This window comes from Calliphora vicina, chromosome 1 (assembly GCF_958450345.1).
Source record: "Calliphora vicina chromosome 1, idCalVici1.1, whole genome shotgun sequence".
In the NCBI taxonomy this organism is placed as follows: Eukaryota; Metazoa; Arthropoda; class Insecta; order Diptera; family Calliphoridae; genus Calliphora; species Calliphora vicina.
In genome coordinates, this window is record NC_088780.1 from 17,207,210 (window position 1) to 17,232,409 (window position 25,200).

Consider the following 25,200-nt stretch of genomic DNA (forward strand, 5'->3'; position numbering starts at 1 on the left):
CTAGGACATTAGGATAAATAATTTTCGCTAAAAAATTTTGTTTGTATTTCTCTTCATTTGGCATCAAAATACCTATAATGCCAAATTCAATTAGAATACATTCGTCATTTTTTATTTAACAACCAAAATATTCACTAGAAATAATTTGTATGGAAGAACAACGTTTGCCGGATCAGCTAGTATTGTCTATATTAATAACTTAATCCAAATACAGATCAGAAATCGGCCAAAATTAGAGATTGTGCTGGTTTTTTCCTTATATCTCAGCCATTTGTGCACCGATTTTCACGATTTTAAATAGCAACCGAACCGGATCTATAAAAATTATATTGATGAAAGAATTATAAGTTATTTGGGGGAGACGGAAAGTTGATTTCAACATACAAATAGACAGACGGACATGGCTATATCGACTCAGCTATCTATAACGATCCAGAATATATGTGTATACTTTGTGGCATCGCAAACAAAAAATGTAGAAATTACAAACGGAATGACAAACTTATCCTTGCCACTCATGGTGAAGGGTATAAAAATGTTTTAAAAATTAGTTTTCACCTAAAAGCGTTTTATTACAAAAGTTTTTCGCTAAAACAACTGTATTCAATTTAAAATCCTTTTTCAATAAACAACTATTTTTGGATTTAAAAACGTTTTTCACCGAAAAGATGTTTTTGATAAAAAAATTTCAATTTATTTCATGAAAAGTACGTGGACGAGTCCAAAAGTCCGAGCATTTTTGAATGAATCACAGGTTTTTGGATAAAAAATTATTTTATTTCTCATATGCACTTTTTTTCAACGTTTCTCCAACTTTTTTATTCCTTCCAAAAAATAAGATTTGTTGAGATCATCAAAATAGGTATTTTTGTGAGATGATTTCCTTGTTGGAGTCAAATCTCTTTCCGCCGAGACATTTCTTTAGGTTTGGAAACAAGATAAATCACTCGGTGCTAAATCCGGAGAATATGGCGGAAGAGAGACCTTTTCGTAGCCTAATTCATGAATTTTTGCCATGGCAACTGTACCGTTTTGTGCACCCGATTATGAGCAAACGCGGCAGCCATCTTGCGGCAAGCTTTCTCATATCTAAGTCATGTGAGATCCCCATGGCTTCGACAATCTCTCACACTTTCAATTTTCGATCGGCCAACAAAATAACGTGATTTTTTTTAAATTTTTTCGGGTGTAGAGACCTCAACTGGGCGTTCGGCATCATCCACAACGAATTTCAGCAAACCCATTCTTTACCATTGAAATTTATGGTGCAGAGTTCCCATAGTATTATCAAGCTTAGCTTGATTTGAGTAATGGTTATTATCCGCTAAAAATAATGCGGATGAAATCAGAATTTTCCAGCTTGTTCAAATTTCGACTGTAGTCAACTGACAGATGCCTGTTGACAGGAGCAGTGTTGCCTTTTCAGTTAAGAGCCATGAAATTTAAATAGTCGCTATTGATGTTAACCCTAACAGCGCTTACGATAAACTGACTGACTGCTATTTTCGGTTATATCTTCTAGTAGTTTTATAAATTATCTATCTAAAGGACAAAACTAGAATGTTCTATTTCTACAGCTTTTAGCAACTATGGTAATGTTAGCAGCTTTAACAGTTAATGTTGTTATGTATACTTATAAACAATGTTAATAACAGCTTGTTATCAACATTGTTGATAAGTATAAGTTTCAAGAGTAGTATGTTTGTCGCCTTTTACAATGCGTCGCTTTTCTCCAGGCCCAATTAGCGACGCAAACCGGGGTATTAGTGTTACCGTCACCTTTTAAACGTTTCGAATCGATAGCCAACCTTGTTAAAAACCCATTAAACCCGTATTTTCCACAATAACAACAGGTTTTTACTAAACAAATGTTTTTGTCAAACAAATTTTTTCATTAAAAATCTGTTTCCATTTTATTAAAATCCTGTTTTTTACTAATTAAACCCCGTATTCCAAATTACATACATAAATGCAAAATATTAATAGCAAAATTGTCTAGTTTCAGCGGTATTCAAAACAAAATTTTTAATGTCTAATGATAATTAATTGAAAATTTTTGATTTAGCATCCTTAAATATGGGCATTTCCAGCGAAAAGTCCACCCAGACCAAAAAATTAAAAGTTAACCAACAGTATTTCCTTTCTTGTATTATTTAAGATAAATATTCAAAATTAACTAAATAAAAGAGTTCAAGGCTTTCCTGAGTTGCGATGGCGAGATACCGGTCCACAAAGTTCAAGTCTTCGTTTTGGTCAGTTGTGTTTTATTTCTAAGGGCATATTCTCTTTACAATTTATATTTCTAGGAGAAATTGTTCTAAAGCACTCTTACCGAAAAACATTTGCCATAACAACAGCTACCGTAATATAAATCCAAAAGAGCAAACAAATAAAAATTAACGGTAAAATTTTGATTTGCTTTTAATGATACTTTAAGATAACGTCACGCCAGACGAACAACGGTTTATTCTCTTTATCTCTACGCTGACGATCGCAAGTGCGTGAAATTTTGTATTTTTACAAAGGTTTATAAAATAAACTAATTACAGAAAAAAAAATCCGTTATTAAACAAATTGTTAATTTTATATTCATTTTCAAAAGTGTATAACGTCACGCCAGATTATGTGTAAAAAACCGTAAAAGGCAAGAAAAATTTTGTTTTCAAAATAATAATGAAGACATTCCGCAAGGCACTCAGCAATACAGATGCAAACAAAACTTGGGAATTTAAGGATGAAGCCTAGCTGCCATACAAATGTCCTCTCGAAATATGACTTTATCGGTAATAAATATTTAATTTATATAGGTATCTTAACAAATTTCGCTCCAAATAAGTTTTATACTATATAGTGAAGTCATATAACACAATTTCATAATGATAGCTCCATAATTAGTCATAGCTCCCATCCAAAAATCACTTTAACGAACATAAATCTCTTAAAAAATTAGGTATCCACATATAATTCAACATAAATAAGTTTAATGTAAACATAAATCACTCGACCTAATTTCGTGACGATCGGTTTATATTTGGTCATAGCTCCCATATAAGGCTCACTTCCTAATATCAATTTAACGAGCATCTATATATTAAAAATGTTGTAATCCAAATATAATTAAACTAAAAAAAAACATAAAACTATTATATACATATATTGTAATAAATATATTTTTTAATTTTCTTATATTTATATCTCTTTCTTATTTATTAACCAAAAAATATATCAAATGAAAATTTAAGTAACGTAACGCCAGATACTAAAGCTAATAAATATAAAAAACGAGGAACGGTTTTTAAATTTTATAATTTGGAAAATAAATGTATATCATTCCAAATCCTACTACTAGAGGTTTTATACAAAAAGTCTTGCCCAATTCGCAGAGTTATGCAATTTTATAATGCAACTCAAACCGCACTTCTGTTTTTGGTAACGTAACGCCATCGCATATTTTTACTAATCCTTATGGTCAATTGTTGTAATATTTTTACTGAATATAGAGGTACTTAATTACTTCGCAAAAGTAAAAAAAACTTTTTACAAATTTGTCTTTATCATTAATTTTTTTAAATTTTTTACAAATGTAACGTCACGCCAAAATGGAAATGCCCATATTTAAAAAAAAAATTACTCATTTAGCAGCTCTACTTCCTTTTCCTTAGATTATAAAACCATAAATACTTTTTAAAATTTTCAATTAAACTCCACGTTCCTGAAATGGAAAACACGTTTATAGTGTAAATATCTCGAAAACTGACTGACGAGTTTAAAATGTCTGCATATTTGTGTTAGGAGACCGTTTTGGCTGTCGAGTACAACATTTTTGTACAACTAATTCTAAAAAATTCCAACACCCAAACCACTGTTCAAAAATGCACTCGAAAAATGCCTTCACTTGTATTGCTGTAACACAAGCCAACAAAATTAAAATCTATTATGTCAACAACTTATGATGACATTATGATTAAGAATTTTTAATGTAAATAAATAAAATAATTGGCGCATTTTTTTTTCATTTAACGTTGTTGTTGTTATTCTTTTAATTTGTGCTACATAATCATGAGCTAAGGGACTGCGCAAAATCAAAAATTCTAACAGTGAAACAAAAAAACAACAACATGAAAATGTAAACAAAAAAAAAATAAAGCTGCTCCTTTTTCCTGTTGAAATCACAACAAAAACAAATAAAACTTTGACAGGCGTAAGAAACCCAGCTGAGATTTTGCCAAACGACACACAATAGTCACAAATAAATAATAAAGTGTGTTACATGAAAATAATAAAAATACTCGTAGAAAAAAAAGAAATGAAATAGAAGAAGAAGAAAAGTGGCCAGGTTTTTAACCCTCTCTAATTGTACAACAACAAACACAGCATGCAATAACATGCAACAACAATAACAACTGCAACAAGCAAAACACTTGTATTCCATTTGACTTGAAACGAAACTACAACTACTCGGTCGTCGGTGTTGTTGTTGCTGTTGTTGTTGGTTTATGAAAATGTAGGGAAAACTGAAAATATTATGAAGGTCGTCTGTTAAGTGTATAAAAAGCTTTGTTTTTGTATTCGTAAACCTTCACGTTCGTATTTTGTGTGCCAAACGAGCAAGTGTAAATGAGAAAGTGTATGTATCCAACCACCACCCATTCCACTCACAGCCAGAAACATGGGGGGTTTGTTTCTTTAGCTGCTCCCGCAGGATGTATGTGAACATGAAAATTTCGCACTCTTTGCACACCCAGAGACATACATACACACATTCACACACAACATGGCAAGAACAGAACTCAACTAAATTTTGAACTAAATCCATTAAAAACTACACCAAAGCAAATTAGTTTGACCGAGGCTTTCAAGCTGAAAAATCTGTGCTACAACTACTCTATTATACATGCAGGACGAGTAAATGTGCCAGTGTTTTGAGTGTGAGTGTCTGTGCAAAAAGGATAATGAGGAAAAAATGTATTAAATAAATAATAAAAAAACAAAGTTGAAAATTTGATGTTACTTTGCAGCTTGCAAACAATTTTTTACAAATACCAACCAAAAAAAAAAACAGGACAAAAGTTTGGAGAAATACACAAAAAATATTGTGAAACAAACAAGTGAACAAGGACTTTTTTATTAACAAGGAGGTGCCAGTTACATCAGTTGCCAATTGGAGCCTAATAAGAGAAAACCCCTAAGAGATGCTAAAAATATAGGCAAACAGGACTTTCTTTCTATTAAACAAGAAAAAAATAAGAAAAAAGTAGAAAAAAGTGTAAAGTTTTGGAAAATTCCTTTTAGAAAGTGTGTGTGTGCGTGTTTGAATTTAATAAATCACATTTATTTACAATAAAATCCAATACATAATTATGGAAACTTGTCGTACTTGTGCCAAATGTGATTTTGATAATGAAACCCAATGGTTTGATTTATTTAATGCTCCTCGTTGGCAACTGGAAACGGAACGCATACATTTAGAATTAAATACTTGGAAAATAAAGGTAATTTGTTTAAATCAATTTAGGAATAGATAATTTCAAATTTGCATATAACAGTGTTGTCAATATTATTTTTTTTTACATTAAATTTTGTTGGCGGATTATAAACTCTCAAATTGTCAGGTTATTCCACGTCGATTCAAGTTCTCAGTCGACCTATATCTTCATATAGGAAGCTGGAACGCTTAAACCATTTATTAAAATATTAGGTTATGAAAACCAAAAAATTATTGCATGTGGCCAAATGCAAACCCTTAAAAAACTGTTACGCGGTACAATTAGACGACGTTAAACAATTAAGGCAGCTGAAAAGGGACGGCCTGATTGCCTTTATAAAGGCAATGAGGCGCGAGATGTGAACGAAAACAAGTAAGAGAGCTATATTCGGCTGTGCCGAATCTTATATACCCTTCACCTTGAAGTATAATTCAAAATACAAATTTTAAATATTTTTAGGTAAACAAAATTAATTTTTTTCCCCAAAGTTGTTTTTTTCATTTTTTGTAAACATATTTGTTTAGAATTGTTATTTTTTTTTTTCAATTTAAATTTTTGTTTAAAAAATTTAAAAATTTTTTTTTGGTTTTTTAAATTTTTTTTTTTGTGAAAAAAAATTCGGGTTAACTAATATTTGTTTCCTATTTTGACCCATTATAGGTCCTACTTACTAGGGTATATACGTCGATGCAAAGGTCTATGAAATATCTATCATTAGATATCCATATTGTCTATATTAATGAATTAGTAATCCAGATATAGGTCAAAAATCGAGGTTGTCCTGGTTTTTTCCTCATATCTCAGCTATTTGTGGACCGATTTTGTTTAGGTAAACAAAATTTATTTTTTCCCCAAAGTAGTTTTTTTTAATTTTTTGGAAAAAAAAATTTTCGAATTGTTTGTTATTTTAAAATTTTTATATTTTTTTATTAAATTTAAAATTTAAAAAAAAAAATTTGTTTTTAAAATTTTTTTTTTTTGGTGAAAAAAAATTCGGGTATAAATATAAAATATTTGTTCCGATTAAAAATTAAAAAAAAAATTTTTTTGTTTTTTAAATTTTTTTTTTAATGAAAAAATAATTCTTGTTAAAAAATATTTGTTTCCGATTTTGACCCATTGTAGGTCCAACTTACTATGGTTTTATATACGTCGTTGCAAAGGTCTTTGAAATATCTATTATTAGATATCCATATTGTCTATATTAATTACTTAGTAATCCAGACATAGGTCAAAAATCGAGGTTGTCCTGGTTTTTTCCTCATATCTCAGCTATTTGTGGACCGATTTTGTTGAAAGCATGTCTGACAGAATCACGAAAGCATGTCTGACAGAATCATTGAAGATTTGGATCCCAAAGATATCTGGGGTCTTCAGAAAATTGATTTCAACAGACAGACGGACATGGCTTAATGGACTCCGCTATTTATAAGGATATATATACTTTATAGGGTCGGAAAATTATATTGTGGAAATTACAAACGGAATGACAAACTTATATATATCCTTCTCACGATGGTGAAGGGTATAAAAAGGTAAGATAATTGACAGAATTTCTAGCTGAAAGACAGTGCATCTACAAATAAGAATGAATATAATAATGTATTTGGTCAATTCGCAAGGTTGAATTCTAGTGATGAAAGCGACGTTGAACCAATTCCAAAACGATGCAGACAATTATTTAGTGATTCAGATTTTATATGAAGCTAGAGTATCGTTTTATGCGAATTCATTTTATGAGTTTTTTTTTTTGGAACGCATCTATCACATAAAACGAGACCTGAATGTATATCGTTGATTGCTGGTTGTATGTAGATGAAAAATTAATACGTTTTCAATAGGAAGTCTATAAATTTTCAAAACAAATCCGCGAATTGATAATACTTTAATTTAGATTGTATTAAACATCATTTACAATCACTACTAAAGTCACTAACCCATAAAGTATTAACAACACTGCTCTACTAAAAATAACTGTTTTATTTACAATTCAATTGTATTTAATATTCCACCCCCTCCTACCATCCTTCTCACACACTTCTCTTTACCATAGATTTCATGTAACGACGGTTTGCCACAAAAAATTTGCACCGATTGTTTTTCGAAATTTTGCACAGTCTCCTCATTTCGTCTGCAATGCCTGGAGGCACAAACCATATTAAGCAATATATTCGATAAAATCGATACACAAAGTATACAGGATGATGAAGTTTTCGAGGGTTTTGCTAATGAACAGGATAACGATCTATTAAGTGGGGTAAAAATTGCAACAACACAAGCAGCAGTAGCAGCGACAGCAGCAGAAGTGGTACAACATTTAAAGTCAATTGAGCACACATTAGAGACAAAAGCAGAAAAGAGCACAAACAGTAATAATAGTAGCAGCAGCAACAGCAACAACAATAATACAAACAATGGTGAGTATGAGTAATACAAATAATAGAAATAAATCAAAAGGAAAACAGCGCAATACGAAAGGAAAACAAAACAACAAACATTAAAATTAAGAGTCCTTTTGTTTTTCATTATTATTTGTATTGCTTTATTGTTGAGTTAGGTCAGTGAACTTAAATATATGTAGATGTTTATGGATATAAAACACTTGTGATTTTTCTTTAATAAAGTGTACGATTTATTATTTTATTTTTTTTTAGAAAATATCAACAATTTTAGTGAAATTTTAAATCTAAATCCTAATAACAACACCGAGGTTTCATTTAGAGCCATAACCAAATTACCAGACACTGCCGTTTTAGCAAACGAAAATAAAACACATTTTAATCACATTTTAGTAGATGAAGAAGATGATATTAATAATAACACCAATAACAACAAAAATAACAGCAATAATACAAATGATGAAGATGCCTCCACCAGTAATCTCACTACTTTAAATAATAACGTAAACACAACACTACCAGAAGATACCAACGATTTAGATGAAAATGATCTTATAGAAGAACTTATCGAAGAACTAGACATCATAGAAGAAATCACCGATGAAGAAGAGCCGCATGAGGAGTTTGATTACGACTTGGAGCAAAATGAGGAAAACATACCAACTACACATATCACCATGTCCCATTTTAGCGACAATGAAGATGATCATTTAGACGATCATTTAACAATATCATTTGAATGTAAATACTGCTACAAATGGAAGAATAGTGCAGCCGAAAATTTTCTCACCCAGCAAGAGCTATTGGCCCACATTACCAAATGGCACAGCTCGGAGCAACCCTACAATTGTCCCTATTGCAAGCAAATGTTTATGGATGCTGCTTCTAGGACAACACATTTAAAGGACGAACACAGTCAAAAGGTGTACGAGTGTGAGACGTGTGGTAAAAAATATGCCGATAAATTCAATTTGAAGAATCATGTTGAAAAGTATCACAGTGGTACGGATTTCGATTGTACCCTGTGCGGCAAGAGTTTTTGTTCAAGCAAAAGTCTAAACTATCACATGAAATGGCACAATCCAGAGGAACAGTTAAAGTGCAGCTACTGTGATCGTTTGTTTATCAATCAGCGGCATTTGAAAGGTCATGAGGAGACTCATACGGGATTTCGTAGTCAGGAGGTTTGTTCGTTTTGTGGTAAAAGTAAGTTTGAGGAGAGGGAATAAAAAATAATGAAAATAGTTAAAGGTTTGGCTAGTTTAATTATTTTCAATATTTTAGCAAACATTTTTGAGGGTTTTAATGTAACAATTTAATAATTTATATTCTTCTTAAGACTTTTTTCATTTGAAAACTCTTAGATGGCATATTTACCGTCAGCATGGTGGTGAAAAACCTTATAAATGTGCCAGATGTACAGAAGGTAAGGTTTTTGATATAAACTGAGAGATTTTCTGGACTAAATTATTCTCAGATGCTGAGATATTTTCAAAAGGAGAATGTTCTCTGATGAGATATATTTCCTAAAGGAGAATGTTCCCAGATGTTATGAAATTTTCTATAGGCAAAGGTTCTCATATCCTGAGAAATTTTCAAAAGGAGAATGTTCTCAGATTCGGAGAAAATTTTAATGGGAAAATGTTGTCAGATTCGGAGAAATTTTCTAGAGAAAAATGTACTCAATTGATGAAAAATTTTCTAAAGGAAAATGTTCTCAGATGCTGAGAAATGTTCTTATATCCTGAGAAATTTTCTATAGGAAATTTTTTTCAGATCCTAAGAAATTTTCAAAAGAAAAATGTTCTCAAATTATGAGAAATTTTCAAAAGCAGAATGTTCTCTGATGAGAGATATTTTCTAAAGGAGAATGTTCTCAGATGTTGGGAAAATTTCTATAGAAAAATGTTCAGAGATGATGAGATATTTTCTATAGAAAAATGTTCTCATATCATGAGAAATTTTCTATAGGAAAATGTTCTCATATCCTGAGAAAATTTCTATAGAAAAATGTTCTCATATCCTGAGAAATTTTCTATAGAAAAATGTTTTCAGATCCTGAGAAATTTTCTAAAGAAAAATGTTCTCTCTGATGAGAGATATTTTCTTAAGGAGAATGTTCTCAGATGTTGAGAAATTTTTTATAGGAAAATGTTCATAGATGATGAGAAATTTTCTCCTTGAAAATGTATTGAGATGCTGAAAACTTTTCTCTATAAAAAGGTCTCAGATTCGGGGAAATTTTCTAAAGGAAAATGTGCTCAGATCCTGAGAAATTTTCATAAGGAGAATGTTCTCTGATGAGAGATATTTTCATAAGGAGAATGTTCTCAGATGTTGAAAAATTTTCCCCTTAAAAATGTATTTAGATGCTGAGAAATTTTCTCTATAAAAATGTTGTCAGATTCTGAGACACACGCATGCTGAGTAAACTCTCCAACATGCTGAGATGATTTATAGACAAAAACTCTCTCACATGCTAGGAAGTTTACCATACAAACATGTCTCCTATTATAACGACTGAGTTTCCTTAATTCTTTTACAGTTTTCACCTCATACTTTGAAAAACGTTTACACATGCTCGAGTATCATTTGGATAATCTAACGTTGATCGAAAAGACCGAATGTATGCTGTGTCATAAACGTTACGACAATGAGCTGGTACTAAAAGATCACATGTTGGAAGATCACAAGGAAAATAAAGGAGCCGTTAAAATAGCCAACAATAAACGGGTAATAATGAATAAGAAACCAAAAAGCTTTACGGGAATATTTCAATGTGAAAAATGTGATAAAAGATTTAATATGAAATCGGCTTTAGAAAGACATATGGCGGTGCACTCCACGGAGGGAAGGTAATTGAGTAGCAATCGATTATATAGCATAGAATTTAAGTGTTTTTTTGTTAATTTTTTAGACCTCATGCCTGTCCCCAATGTCCTAAACGCTTTAAACGTTCGCAAGACATGAAGTGGCATTTGAAAACACATTCCTCCGAGAAACCCAATATCTGTGATGTTTGTGGCAAGGGATTTGCTTTGAAATATGTGTTGACCCAGCATCGCCGAAGTCATGAAGGTATTTATTTTGAGTTCTTTACTTATTTGAATTATTTTTTATGGGTTTAAATATAGTTTTAGAGAAGAACTTTACTTGCACCACCTGTGGAAGATCATATCTCTTCGAAAAGTCATTGCGTCTGCATGAACGCATACACAGTGGAAAAACTTATTACAAATGTGATTTGTGCAGTGAAAGTTTTGTGACACATATTAAGTTTAAATGTAAGTAGATTGTTTTAAAAAGAATTAAGAATATAATTTTTCTCTCTCTCTCTCTCTCTGTAGGGCATATGAAAAAAATGCACGATGAGGAAGAGGTGGCTGCTACAAATTTAAATCCTAATAAAAACAAAACTAACATTGAGCTGCCATTGGACGATTTGGTCAATATTGTGATTACTTAGCAATAAATTTTACAATTTTAGGACAATATTTTACAAAAAAAAAAGAAACGAAAGAAATCAAGTTTACTTTACAAAAATACACATTTGACAAATTGCACAAATAATACAATAATACTTTGTTGAAACAAAAAACTAATTTAAGTTTAAACAGCACTATTGACCAGTAGTTTTATTTTAAACCTTAGATTAATAAAACACACAAAGTATTTAAACCAAATTTAATTTAAGATGATAAACAATGAACGCTCAAATACCAAAAAAAAGTATATTTGTTTAAGAAAAATGCATTTATTTTGAAATGTTTTAAATTAAAAGTTTAGAGATTTATTATAAAAGCCCAAGGCTTTTAAGCCAAACATCATTTTATCAAAACTAAACAAAACCTAAGTAGAAACACATTTAAATTAAAGGCCTTTAAATTTTGTCCATTTATTAGAGAAAAATAATCATATATGTAGTAATTCCATTTTAATTTAACTGAAAAATATTAAGTATAAAAGCTTTATTTATTTTATATATTATTTATTGTTAAAATATTTATTACAATTTTTATTAAAATTAATCATATTTCCTACGGAAAATTTTTATATAGTTTTTTAGAAAAATGTAAATCCTAAAAGTATTTTAATTACTTTATTATGTTATATTTACAGATGTAAGAATACTACTATTATATCATTTTCAGTCTTTAAGTAAGAAACTATTGTTATTAAATTTTTTAACTTTAATATTTTTTTAAAAATAAACACTACAATTTAAAGCTCAATATTACGTTGAATCTTTCCAACTATTAATAAATAAAGAAATTTAATTAATAAATTTACTATAAATGTTTGATTTATAACATGGTTTAGGGTTAAAGGTAAAAAGATGGCCCCTTTTTTGAATAATAATAAATAAAAAAAATATATTTTTGAGCAATTTTTTCATATTTTTTGGGAAAACTTGCATTTTTAAGTTTAAAATCATTAAATTATTTCTTTAAACTACAAAATACTTCTGTTTTAATATAATTAATTGGTTTATAAAAAATATATTTTTGAGGTTATATTGAACATTTTTTTATTATGTCTGTTTGATTAAGTTTTTTTGAAGTTATTTAACTTAAATCTTAAAATAATTTCTTTAAGCTATAAAATACTTGTGTTATTTATAGAATTAGTTGGATTTAAAAAAAAAATATTTTTGAGGTTATGCTGAAAATTTTGTCATTATGTTGAATTTGTCATATTTTAAAAAGAAATGCCCAATTGTTAAGACTAATTTAGTTAATAATTTAATTTTAAAACTATTGCATAATACTGATTTTTATGGAATTAGTTGGATTTTTAAAAAGATACGTTTGAGGTTATATAGAACATTTTGAGATTATGTTGATTTTTTGGATTTTTTCAAAAGAAAAGCTCCTTTTTTTAAACCTAAACATTTCTTTAAACTATTAAAAATATTTTATTTTGGGCGAATTGTTTAAAACTCAAAAAATATTTTTAAGGTTATGTGGAAAATGTTAAGGTTATGTTGAAATTGTTTTTATTTTAAAGGGAATATTCCAGTTTTAAACTTAAAACATTCAATGATTTCTTTATACTCTTTAATCCAACAAAATTTTATAGAATTTGTCATAAAATAAGCAAATAATTTTAAGGTTATGTTTGAAATTTAATTTTTTCTTATTTAAAAGAAAAAATCAAATTTTTATACTAAAATAATTTATATTTTTATACTAAAATAATTAATAATTTAATTTAATCCTATTAGTTGGGTTTTTAAAAAAACATTTTTAGGTTATGTTGAAAATTTGGTGATTATATTGAATTTTGTCGTATTTTAAAAGATAAATTGTTTTAACTGAAATCATTTAACAAATTATTTAAACTATTTAGATTAAACAGTTTTTTTATGAAATTCAATCTTATTATTTGTTTAAGGTTCGTTTCCCTTAAAATAAAAAATAATTTTTCCAAATATCAAACTAATGTTATCAAAAATAAGATTATTTTTCCAACACAAAAACGACAAATCACACAATTTACAATTAATTAAAATTGAATTTAAAGCATTTATATTTTTGGTTGTTCGTGCTAAAATAATAAACCAAACTTAGGTTTCTCCATTAAATTCTATACTAAAAACTTTGGCTGCAGGGAAGAAGCATGAGAATTCATAATGTTAATGATTGATTTATTTGTCTTGCTAATTATAAACTTTTTATGCTTACAAGCCTTTTAAATTACTCTAATGTTCGCTTGAATTGGAAAAAGAATAGTAAATATTATAGTATTATTACATTTTAGAGCCTATGCCTACTAAACACATCCCCTCAAAATAACGGTTCCACACATGCAACCCTGCATTGAAATTACCACCAACTGTCAGTTGTTGTTCTGCTTCTACCAAAATTAACTGACCAATCAGAAAAAACCACATACTGAATACAACTCTGTAGAATAAAAGGTGATAGCAAATGATAGAACACACGTCAGTGTTTTGAAAAATAAGAAAATGAGGAAATCCCAAAAAGCAAACTATTTTCGGCAATAAAAACTTTTCAATGCATTATTAATTAATTTATCCAAGAGTGCACATAAGTTAAATTACAAAAAAGACAAAAACCAGAAACCACATTACCCAACAACAGAATAAAAACAAAGAATCCTAATACTAGCAACAATAAAAAACAAAATTTTGTAAACAATTTTGCGGAAAAATTAGAACAGGGAATACCAACAAAAAAAAAAAACAGTGATAAAAAAGTAATAGAAAGTTAAAGTTTTTCTAGCTGCCCTGCCACGCTATCAATTGCACCAGAAAATTTGTGATTTATAAACGGAATTTCTAGAATTTAACAATAATTATAAAGGGTTTATATTAATGTTAAATTGTTTATAAAAAACAGCTGCCATTAGTGGAGAAAACCAATATGGTGGTGTCATTACCGGAATTAATGCTCCTGGGGGGCGAAAAGAAATTGACAGCATGTTTGCTATTGCTAATATTGGAACTATTTTTAGAAGGTCAGTGATCTGTTTAAAAAACAAAAATAATAAAGAAATGTTTAATTTAAGTAATAATGTATAGAAAATACTAACATGACCTTGAACCTTATTATTAATTTGAAGTAATGCACGTATTTGTCTTTGTTTAATTAACACTTGTTTTATTAATTAATAAGAAAACTTTATTTACATTTCTATGTTTTGTTATTGTTGTTCTTTTTCTATATTAGGTGCCGAGTCAGTTCCAAATTCTGCTGATATTGAAAACCATTTAGAATTGGGTAAACAGTTCTTAGCACACAATCAATTAAGTGATGCTTTAACACACTACCATGCAGCTGTGGGTAAGTTTGTATAACCAGCAGCCTTCCAATTGTGTTGTGGAATATTTTATTAAATATTTTGTTTATTTACAGAGGGTGATCCCACCAACTATTTGACTTTGTTCAAACGCGGTACTGTGTATTTGGCTTTGGGCAAGACCCGTTTTGCTATACAGGACTTTAGTCGGGTTTTGGAATTGAAACCTGATTTCACAGCTGCTCGTTTGCAGCGTGGCACAGTTTATATGAAGACCGGGGAATATCATCTGGCTGCAGAAGATTTTGCTGTTGTGGTGAGTTAAATTTGTATATTCTTTTATTTTTCATTGTCTAAATATTAAGTGCGGTAGGGAGTGGCAAAATCTTTATCAATAATTGCAAATGTTTTATAATGCATTGAAGTAAAATTTATTTAATTGAAGTAAAATTTATTTAAGGGGACAGAGTAAATATTTGTATACCCTTCACCATGAGTGGTAAGGCATATAAGTTTGCAATTTCCACATTTTTCATTTGCGACAATTGAGGCGATATCTTACAAACATGATTGATACATTCACATCGGATATAGTCCTTGTTCGGGTGCTAATTACAATCGAGAAAATCGTCCCACAAATGGCTGACATATGAACAAAAACCCAGAAATATTTATAATTTTCCCCTAAATTAAACAAAAATATACGTTTTCGAAGCTGATCAAACATTTTGTTAAACAATTTAAAATTTTGTTTCAAATTGATAGATTTTTTTCTTTTAAATTTTGTTTTCAAAATTAAAATTCATTTAAAATAAGTTCACATTTTTTATTAGAAGTATGTATAGAATTTTTTTCAATGAAAATTTTAAAAATTACTTTTTAATAAAAATAAATTTATTTTAATTTTTTAAAATAATTAAAAAATTTCACCGAAATTTCGTTTTCAACATTTATGCAAAATTTTTTGAAACTCAAATTTTTTTTTTAAATTTTTTAAAAAAAAATTAAATTTTTTTTTTCGAAAATTATAAAAATTTATTTTTTCATAAATTATAAAAATTAATTTTTCATAAATTATAAAAATTAATTTTTCAAAAATTATAAAAGAGTTTTTCGAACTTATTTAAAAATTTTCAAAAGTTTTTAATCGAAAATTTGAAATCTTTTAAAGATTTGAATTTTTATTTTTTCAATAAGAATGTTTAAAAAAAAATTTCTAGATTTATTGACCATTATTCAATATTTTTTCTTTAATTTTTCTCAATAATTATGTTTTGAATATGTATCTATGTAAATCGAAAATTTGTATACAAATTTTTTCTAAAATTTATCGATTTTATTTCGGAACATTTTATTTTTGAAGTTATTCGATAATTTTTTCGTTAAGAATTTAATTTTTTTTTTCTCCAAGAAATTTTAAAAAATTTCCCTTAATTTTCTTTTCTAACCACTTGCAGCTTGAGCAAGAGCCCTACAACGACATTGCCCATGACAGCTACTCTCGCATTGGACCCGCCGAAGAGCAATGGGAAATTGTACAAGAACTCATCGATCGTGGTGATCATCGTAATGCCATACAAATGCTCTCACAACTTCTCGAGATTTCACCATGGTCTGTGACATTCCGTCAGGCACGTGCTGATGCCTATATTGAAATCAATGATCTCTTAGCAGCCATATCGGATTTAAGATCCGTCAACAAATTATCACAGGACAGTACAGAGGGCTACTACCATCTGGCTATGTTGTTGTATAAAATCGGTCATGCTACCAGTGCTCTGAAAGAAATTCGAGAGTGTTTGAAATTTGATCCCGAGCACAAAGACTGTTTCCCCTTCTACAAGAAGTTGAGGAAAGTGGAAAAGGGTTTGTCGGGTGCTGAGACGGCACGTGATGAGAAGCAATTCCAAGACTGTATAACGTCCGCTGAATCAGCGTTGAAACATGAGAAGAAGGAAACCATGGTGATATTCGAGGCCAAACGTTTGTTGTGTACGTGCTATATGCGCGACGAACAATATGCCAAATCATTGGGCCACTGCAAGGATGCTTTGGAGATAATGCGTGATGCTCAAATTTACTGTGATCGTGCCGAGGCATACCTTGGCTCCGAAATGTATGACGATGCCATACATGACTTCCAAGAGGCCTTGGGTCTTGATGAGAATCTCCAAAGAGCCAAGGAGGGCATGGAGAAAGCTAAAAGACTGCAAAAACAAGCCGAACGACGGGACTACTATAAGATCTTGGGTGTGAAGCGCAATGCCAGCAAACAGGAAATTGTGAAAGCCTATCGTAGGGCTGCACAAAAATGGCATCCCGACAACTTCCATGATGATGAGAAGAAAATAGCCGAAAAGAAATTCATAGATATTGCCGCCGCCAAAGAAGTGCTGACAGATCCCGAAAAACGCAGACAATTCGACAGTGGCCAGGATCCTTTGGATCCGGAGGGTCAACAGGGTGGACATGGTTTCCGTGGCGGTAGTCCCTTCCAGAACTTCCATCACGGGTCACCGTTCCAGTTTAAGTTCCATTTCAACTAACATAAACTTGCAGAAATAATTAAAGGCATCTTAAGCTTAATGTTTTAGTCAAGTTTGTTTAAAATTTAAGTTAATTTTCATTATAGTCATGTAGGTAAAATACATATGAACTTGTTTACTTTTTTTTTCCTTTCCTTCCCTTAAAACAAAACTAAAAAAAGAAACTCTTGATAGTTTAATGATAAACCTTTTAACAAATGAAAAATGAAATGCATTTATTACAACTTGGAACAATTTTCGCTTTATTCTTACTTTTTTTATAAAAAAAAAACAAAACCGTGTATAGTTGTAGTTTAATCTTTATTTTTCCTAATGCCCTCTTGCTGTTTAAATATTATTTTCTTATTTTTCTCTTTAAAACTTAAATTTGCCATCATAACACCAATTTTCCTTTTAGTTTATTGTTCCTCTGCAGTCTTGTAATTTGTTTGTTTCTGTTTTTGTAAATAGTAGGTTATTTTTAATAAAAATATATAAAAAAAAACTAATTTATTAATACAAAAAGAAAAAAAGGTTTTGCTGGTAACTAATTTTAATACGATTTTTTTTTATTTGGATAATTAACAAGAATTACGCCCCTCTTTTCTTAATTTTGTACCATGAATTAATATTAGTAAAACAAAAGTAACAAAATTAAATTCAAAAAGACTTTTTGATAAGTTAAATTGGCAACATTATTAACACAAAAAAAAAGAATAATAAAAGAACTGAAAATATTAAAACGTATAAAGTGGTTTTAAAATATGTGACCTTTTTTATATAGAAAGCTTTAATTATTTCATTCATATTTAAAAATGTTATTGTAAATTAGACGAGCTTAATTAAATTATTCTGAAAATAGGAAAACAAATTTTAAGGGATTTGTTTAGACATTTGTTGTAAAAAAAAATGGGTCCTTTTCTTTGTGAAGGCATAATTGTAAAAGCTTTATGGTAAGCTTTATTGAATAGATTATTTTTAGATATGTTTTGTTTAGAAGCTTTTTGAACAAGTTTAGCTGAAAAATCTGTTGTAACACTTCTTTGTATAAATTATTTATTGATAAAATTATTATCGAAAATTAATTTTTATGAACAATTTTATGAAAATTTTGAAAGTTTTGTGATTTTTTTAAATTTTGAAAGTTTTTTTGTGAAATTTTTTTAAATTTTGAAGTTTTTTTTTGTGATTTTTTTAAAATTTTTAAAAAATACTTTTTTGAAAAAATTTAGTGAAAGGTTTTTTTTTGAAATTTTAGTTTTTATGGAAATTTTTTTTTTCAAAATTAATTTTTTTATTAAGCCTGTTTTTTGTTGATTGAAACTCGAATTCCTTTAATTTTTTAGTTAAGTTTTTCTTTTTATTTAAATTAATTTTGAAATTCTTATTATTTTTATAACATTTTAACATCAGTAAGTAAGAAAGTAATTAAAACGCATACATTTTAGTTGATTTTTATAAAATACATAAAGAAACTTACAATACAAAGCGACAAAAAACAAATTAGCAATAAATTAAACCAAAATTTCAAATTGAATGGGGAAAAAATAACTTGTAAAATATGAGATTAAACAAATACTTAGATTTAAAGTTCACAAAAAAAACGACACAAATCAATCTTACAATATTATTACTGTTTAAACACTTTGTATAAAGAAAACATAAATGAAAACGGCCATTATAAATATAGAGATTAAGATTAAAGAATGTTTCAAATGATATTTCTCCTCCAAGGCCAAAATAAATTGCCGGAATTCAGAATTCTCAGCATTTTGGGCAGACTTAATGGTACGTCTGGGATTAATGTTGCTGGATGGGGTGCCTATGGTGCGTCTCGAATAAACATTATCACGATTGCGTAGAGTTGTTGGTTTGGGTGGTGTGATTTTAGTGGGACCCACCGAATGGCGTATTGGAGTGGCCTTGAGAGTTTCCAAATTACGAGCAAATTGGCTAAGAAAAGGTGTTTCCGCATCCTTAATGGGTGATTCCTCCACCAAAACCACATCTTCCTCGTCATCTTCATAGTCTTCGTCCTCCTCATCATCTTCTATTTCAGCATCATAAGACTGAGCGTATTGTGTGGTCATTGAGGGTTTGCTGTAGTTGGTAGAAGGTGGTATATAACTTTTGCGTACATTAGTTGACGACAAATAGTTTGGTTTCTTGTAGTTATACGAGTCCAAAGAACTGTAACGTGTACTGGAACTGAGACTTGCAGTTAGTGGAGCAGTGGTGGTGACCTTGGGTTCTGAAACGGGTACATAACTAAATTTGGGAGGATTGCTCATGGCTTTTTTAACAGGCTCCGCTGCGACCACAAAGTCCTCCACCAAATCAATTTCATCTGGGGCTGCATAAGTCTTATTAATTGGGGTGGTCTCCTGCATGTAAGAAGTTGTAACAACACCAGTTTTGCTCAAATGCTGAGGCTTAGGAGAGGGCTCTTTAGCCGGTAATTTGGGGTATAATGTTGGAGGCTTTTCTGGTGTCTTAGTTTTAACTCTAATTGGCTCGGGCTCTACCCGATCCGGTGAAACATCCGAATATTCCGGTTCGCTAACCGTGGTTGTGGTGGCTACATGCCTTTCGGGCACTGCTATGGTGCGTCGAGAAGGTCGATTACTTGCAGCTGTGGCTGTTTTTGTCGCATTATTGTTATTAATAGTTATTTTGGGTGATGACGCCACTTCTGATGGCTTTGAAACATGCATTGTCTCTCGACGATTCGACTTGGCAGGCGTCGTAGCTACTGGCTTGCCCGACATTGCCGCCTCTAGGCGTCTGATAAGAATTTTACGACTCGAATCGGTAACTGGCACATTGGGCATGCCATATTCAATGCATTTTTGTCTTAATTCTTTGTTGTTGAGTGCTTCTAATGCCGCCATTGTTATTTTTTTTAATTGTTTATTTCGTTTTCTATTTGTAGTTAAACTTTAAAAGTTATAAATCAATTATTACACAAACACTTTTAGAACATAAAATAACGTCACACAATTCTTATTTTTCTATGAGAAATTCTGGTTTTGTACGTTTTGCGATGCAAGAAACTGGAATGAATTTCAAAAATTTTGGCAACAAAAAAAGCGAGGCGAATTCATTATAAGCGAAAAAAATGTAAGCGAATAAACACAGAGTTGTATGACGAATGAGTAATAAACGTTTAGAAATAGTGATGCCTTATGGAAGAAAATGTAATGGGTTGGTCTTACACTAGGTAATCAGTACATTCCTCATTATTAAAAAAATTTGCTTTTTCAATTATTTTAATAAAACTTTTTGTGTATTAAATTGGGTGATTTGTGAGTGCGATATGTTCGTATTCGACTTGTTAATGAAGCTGTGCAAGCACAAAATCACAAGTGATTGAAAATTTTCAACCACAAAGCAAAACTTCGGCAGAACAACAGCACATCGATTGGTGATAGCTTTAAGAAAGAAGAAATTTTACATTAATGACAACAGAACTGACAGATTATTGCTCAAGCAATCCGTATAGCAATCATTGCAAATATATGGATGCAATTAAATTTAATAACTGCGGCAGTAAATATTGCTACGTGAAGACCTAGGATTAGCAATAATTGCTTAAGCAATCAATAGAACAATAATTGCGCAATAAATTGCCACATATGGGAATTGCGGTCTACACATTACAAGTTTTATGGACTCAATCAAATTTGACAAATTCGGCAATAAATATTGCTACGTGAACACTTAGGAGAAAGGTGTTATATGATATTTGGTTTAGCGTTAGAATAATATATGTATAGCGTTTTCGGTTTTGTTGAAATTATAAATATTAAGAATTTAAATCAATGAAGTAAATTCTTACTATTTTTGCTCAAAATCGGGTTTGATCCGATTCCATGATTATTTCATTAGAAAGTATTTATGACAGATTTAAGAATTTTCTGTTCAATCCGTAATGAGGAAGCTTCTAAAAGTTAATTTGTATGTATAAATTTGCTTATATCTAGTACATGTCATGGTAAAAGCTATAAAAAAAGGACTACAAATTTGAAAGTTAACATCAACCAAAATCAATTTCTAACTGAAATTTCTAAACGTATAGATTGTGGTACAAAAATAATTCAGAAATACTTCTATTTCTAACAAGATTATCGAATATTTAATTAGAATAAAGAATCCAATAAGAAAAATTTAAATTTTTTTTAAATGTTTATGTTTGTTGTTATTTATTAAGATTTCTTTCAGTAAAAACAAAGTATAGCGCATTTTTTTTAATAAAACAATTAATTTAAATAATTCACCATAATAGGAAAAAAGAAAATCACAGAAATTTTCATAGAAGTCAACAAATTCCTACAAATGCAACTAGTTGTTTTTCTTTTCTATCTAGACATCTCTGTTTTATTTAACCCTCAAATTTCTCACACTTGGTGGCGCTGCCAATCGTAAGTTTGTTGTCAAATTCATGAAATGACATTTCTGTCATGCCTTCTCTCTTTCGCCATTTGTCAAGTTTCCGGTACGTACGCGATTTTTGTGAATTTCTATAAAAAATAATAAAAATATGCTAAATAATGCTTTAAATATAACTAAATTAATAATGCAAAACTTAATTTACGCTACCAACTATTGTAATTAAATATTATTAAGTGTTTATAAATACAAATGTGCAAGATGTTTAAAGATGTTAAATTTTTTTTGGAATAATAGAATATGTATTGAATGAAAAATACGAGTTATAAAATTAAAGCAATGTTTACATATTAGTGATAAAATCCGATTCCATATTGAATATTATATATTCTTGCTTACTAGTAAGCCGTTTAAGGAATTATATATTAATTGTTTTTGTTTTCCTTTTTTAAACATTGGGCCTATATAGTTAACTATGGCTGACACACAAGCTGCCCCTGCTGCTGCTCCCGCCAAGGCACCCAAGGCTAAGGCCACCAAAGCCGTTAAAGCCACCAAAACCGAAAAGGCTGCTGATGTTAAATCTGCTGCCAAATACAAGCGTCACGGACGTTTGTTTGCCAAGGCTGTCTTCACTGGCTACAAGCGTGGTTTGAGAAATCAACACGAAAACCAAGCTATCTTGAAGGTAAATAATCAATAATAAAATTGTAAAATTTTTCCTAAAAAATATGCTAATTTTATGGATTTTCTGTTTGTTTTAGATTGAAGGTGCCCGCAGAAAGGAACACGGTAAATTCTACATTGGCAAACGTTGTGTTTATGTGTACAAAGCTGAAACCAAGAAGTGTGTACCACAACATCCTGATCGCAAGACCCGCGTCCGCGCCGTTTGGGGTAAGGTAACCCGTTTGCATGGCAACAGCGGTTGTGTACGTGCCCGTTTCAACAGAAATTTACCTGGTCACGCCATGGGTCACCGTATTCGCATTGTAAGTATTATTTCAATACAATAATGGTGATGGATTTGTCCAAATTTGGTTATAATCTAGAGATTAATGATAAAAGTGATAATTTTACATGTGTTAAGTGTTGTTATCAGATTTCTGCAGAAACCCAGAATCTGTCGAAATCCTTCAATTATGTGTGCCAGGAAAATGTCATTATTTCCTGGAAATCGAAATTATTCCCAAAAAATTTTGAAATTTTTAATTTCTCTAAAAATCCATCCACATGGTTAAAGTGTTTTGTTTTATAAATTTGAATTTGAACAGCTGATCGACCTGCTGATAACATAAACATAACTTAACATAACTATTATAGAGTGTACCATTCTGTTTACTTTTTTTAAAAAAAAAAAAATTAGCACGTTTTTCTTAATGTCAACATAAAATGTTTACATAATTTTGAGATCATTTTTTTTTTAAAAAAAAGAATTTTTATTAAAAAAATAAAATTTTCGAATGTTAAGAAAGTTCTATAAGGAATGTTGATTTTTTATATAGAATCTCTTTATTTTTATTATTTTTGTCTATTTACTAATTTGTTATCTTTCTTTTTCTCATTGCAGATGTTGTACCCATCCAGAATTTAAGTTGTTTTAGAACTTATTTTGACCTAAATGTAAAGAAAAACCAACTCTTTTTTTAAACTAATAAAACAACAAATTTAAATCCCATAATTTTCCACAAAATGTTATTTATTTATATATTCAAAGGTTTTACATAGCTGTACCAAAACTAAAGGATTAATAATTTAGAAAAACAAATAATAAGTGTCTCATTAAGAATGCCCTTTTTCGTTATAAAATAAAAACGTATTTTTAGAGATAGTTCTGATTCCGATTAAGGAATAAAATATTCTTCAAATGTTCCCCACGGCTTTGATGACAGACCATTCCTAATTTCATGACTTTCCATAAAAACTACCTGTCCATTGGGTTAACAAAACTAAAACAATACCCGAAATAAATTAGTGTATCTCATCCAATAAATTGTTTTAACGTTGAACGACTTTAGTGCATCAAAATTAATTTATAAGTAAAGGGACTCTCAGTATGATTACATTGCTGTAATTAGATGATAGTAAATGTCAATGTTTTTATTTAATTTGGCTATTTTTTTTTATGGATAGATGACCCAATATCCATATACTTTACTGTAAGTTTTTACTTCACTCTGGCAATGCTGTAGCTATAAGAAAGTTGGCAACGTTAAGAATTTATTACTGTTAAAAATCAGTCACACACTTTGTTCAAATCAAAGTTTTTTAAGAATTAATTTCTAATTCCATTCTCGAAATCAATATATTATATATATAATATATTATTGATTATAAATTAATTCATAGACTTAATAGCTTTGTATTTTAAATGTATTGAATACATTCCTTTGAGAATTGATTTTTTATAGAATTAATTCCTTATTCATTTAAATGTTCTTTATTGCAAAATAGCTTTAAAAATGTATTGAATGTAACAAAAAGGCTTAGTAACATTTTTTTCAATTCATTTTGTAAATGCATTTAACGGAATGAAGAACCTTACTTTAATTAATTTTTTATTGGATTTGAATTAACAAAAAATCAATCGTTCAAATGTTTAATGAACTCTATTATGAATTAAATCCTTTATGAATGAATATATGATGACGTATCTTTTAAACGAGGTTTTTGGTTTTAATAACTTATATGTCATTTTTGAATTAGTTATTGAACATTATAGTTCAGAGTGGTGATTTTGACATGGAAGAAAAAGATCGCCTAGGTCAGCCAAACAATGTTTGAAGACCAAGAATTGGAGGCATTACTCCATGAAGATTGAAATTGAATACCATACGAATTGTAGATGAGAGACCTTGTATGTCTGAAATGCTGCTTCAACGCTATAAAAGAAAATAATTTTTCATCGAATCATTAATTGTGATTAAAAATTGAGTCATTACAATAACCCGAAGCTGAAGAGATCGTATGTGAAGCCTGGCCAACCAGTCGAATCGTTTCTAAAGCCAAATAAATATCCATGGCGCTAAGGCAAAGCTCTGTATTTGGTGGGACAAAATGGGTCAACTGATTCGTTTGAAGCGAGCATTGGCCGAAAAACGCCCTAATACCTGTTAAAAACTATTTAGAGAAAAATAGTTGCAATGTTTTGCCTCACCCGCTTTATAATTCAGACCTTGCCACGTCCGTCTACTATTTGTTTCGTTCGATCAGAAAGCTCTCTGGAATAAAAAATATTTCCAGAAACCTGGGAAAAGGTCATAGCTAACAATGGCCAATACTTTAAATAAATTTATATTGTACAAATGATTAAAAATAAAAGCTGAAAAAATCCCTAATTTTTAAGTTATACTCCCAATAATTTTAAAGGCATAATTCTGAATTTGATTAGTAAATATGCTGATACGGTTTTACTTCTTAATAATAAAAGCAATTTCTTTTTGAAGACATTCAAACTATTAATTTATTGAGTCCAACAACTTACATAACATGTTTAGGAACATTTTATCTTGTTTTTGGTTGATGTCTTGTAAACCAAAGACAAGACTTGTTGACCGTTTTCTGGTTAAATGCTCTTCGATTTATTAAATTTATGTATGTATGAATGTATGAAAGAAATGAAAAGTTAAGATATATTGA

At 29.8% G+C, this 25,200-nt stretch overlaps 4 protein-coding genes across 4 annotated transcripts; 3 read left to right on the top strand and 1 right to left on the bottom strand.

Annotated features, from left to right (window-relative positions):
- The first annotated feature begins 5,360 nt into the window (after positions 1-5,360).
- LOC135949325 (oocyte zinc finger protein XlCOF6) lies at positions 5,361-11,385 on the top strand. Its single transcript, XM_065498848.1, has 8 exons — positions 5,361-5,492; positions 7,540-7,903; positions 8,141-9,091; positions 9,225-9,311; positions 10,431-10,740; positions 10,803-10,963; positions 11,020-11,169; positions 11,233-11,385. The coding sequence occupies exons 1-8, from the start codon at positions 5,361-5,363 to the stop codon at positions 11,349-11,351; spliced, it is 2,274 nt and encodes a 757-aa protein (XP_065354920.1). The 3' UTR covers positions 11,352-11,385.
- Positions 11,386-13,811: 2,426 nt separating this feature from the next.
- Positions 13,812-17,923, top strand: P58IPK (dnaJ homolog subfamily C member P58IPK). Its single transcript, XM_065499197.1, has 4 exons — positions 13,812-14,365; positions 14,578-14,691; positions 14,764-14,963; positions 16,105-17,923. The coding sequence occupies exons 1-4, from the start codon at positions 14,272-14,274 to the stop codon at positions 17,191-17,193; spliced, it is 1,497 nt and encodes a 498-aa protein (XP_065355269.1). The 5' UTR covers positions 13,812-14,271; the 3' UTR covers positions 17,194-17,923.
- Positions 17,924-18,505: 582 nt separating this feature from the next.
- bocks (bocksbeutel) lies at positions 18,506-20,261 on the bottom strand. The gene has a single exon (XM_065499198.1). It carries the CDS (start codon positions 20,061-20,063, stop codon positions 18,810-18,812), a length of 1,254 nt encoding a protein of 417 aa, XP_065355270.1. The 5' UTR covers positions 20,064-20,261; the 3' UTR covers positions 18,506-18,809.
- A 1,311-nt stretch (positions 20,262-21,572) lies between these two features.
- On the top strand, positions 21,573-23,242 carry RpL35A (ribosomal protein L35A). The gene is made up of 4 exons (XM_065499199.1): positions 21,573-21,667; positions 22,031-22,249; positions 22,326-22,553; positions 23,132-23,242. The coding sequence occupies exons 2-4, from the start codon at positions 22,037-22,039 to the stop codon at positions 23,153-23,155; spliced, it is 465 nt and encodes a 154-aa protein (XP_065355271.1). The 5' UTR covers positions 21,573-21,667; positions 22,031-22,036; the 3' UTR covers positions 23,156-23,242.
- The last annotated feature ends 1,958 nt before the right edge of the window (positions 23,243-25,200 follow it).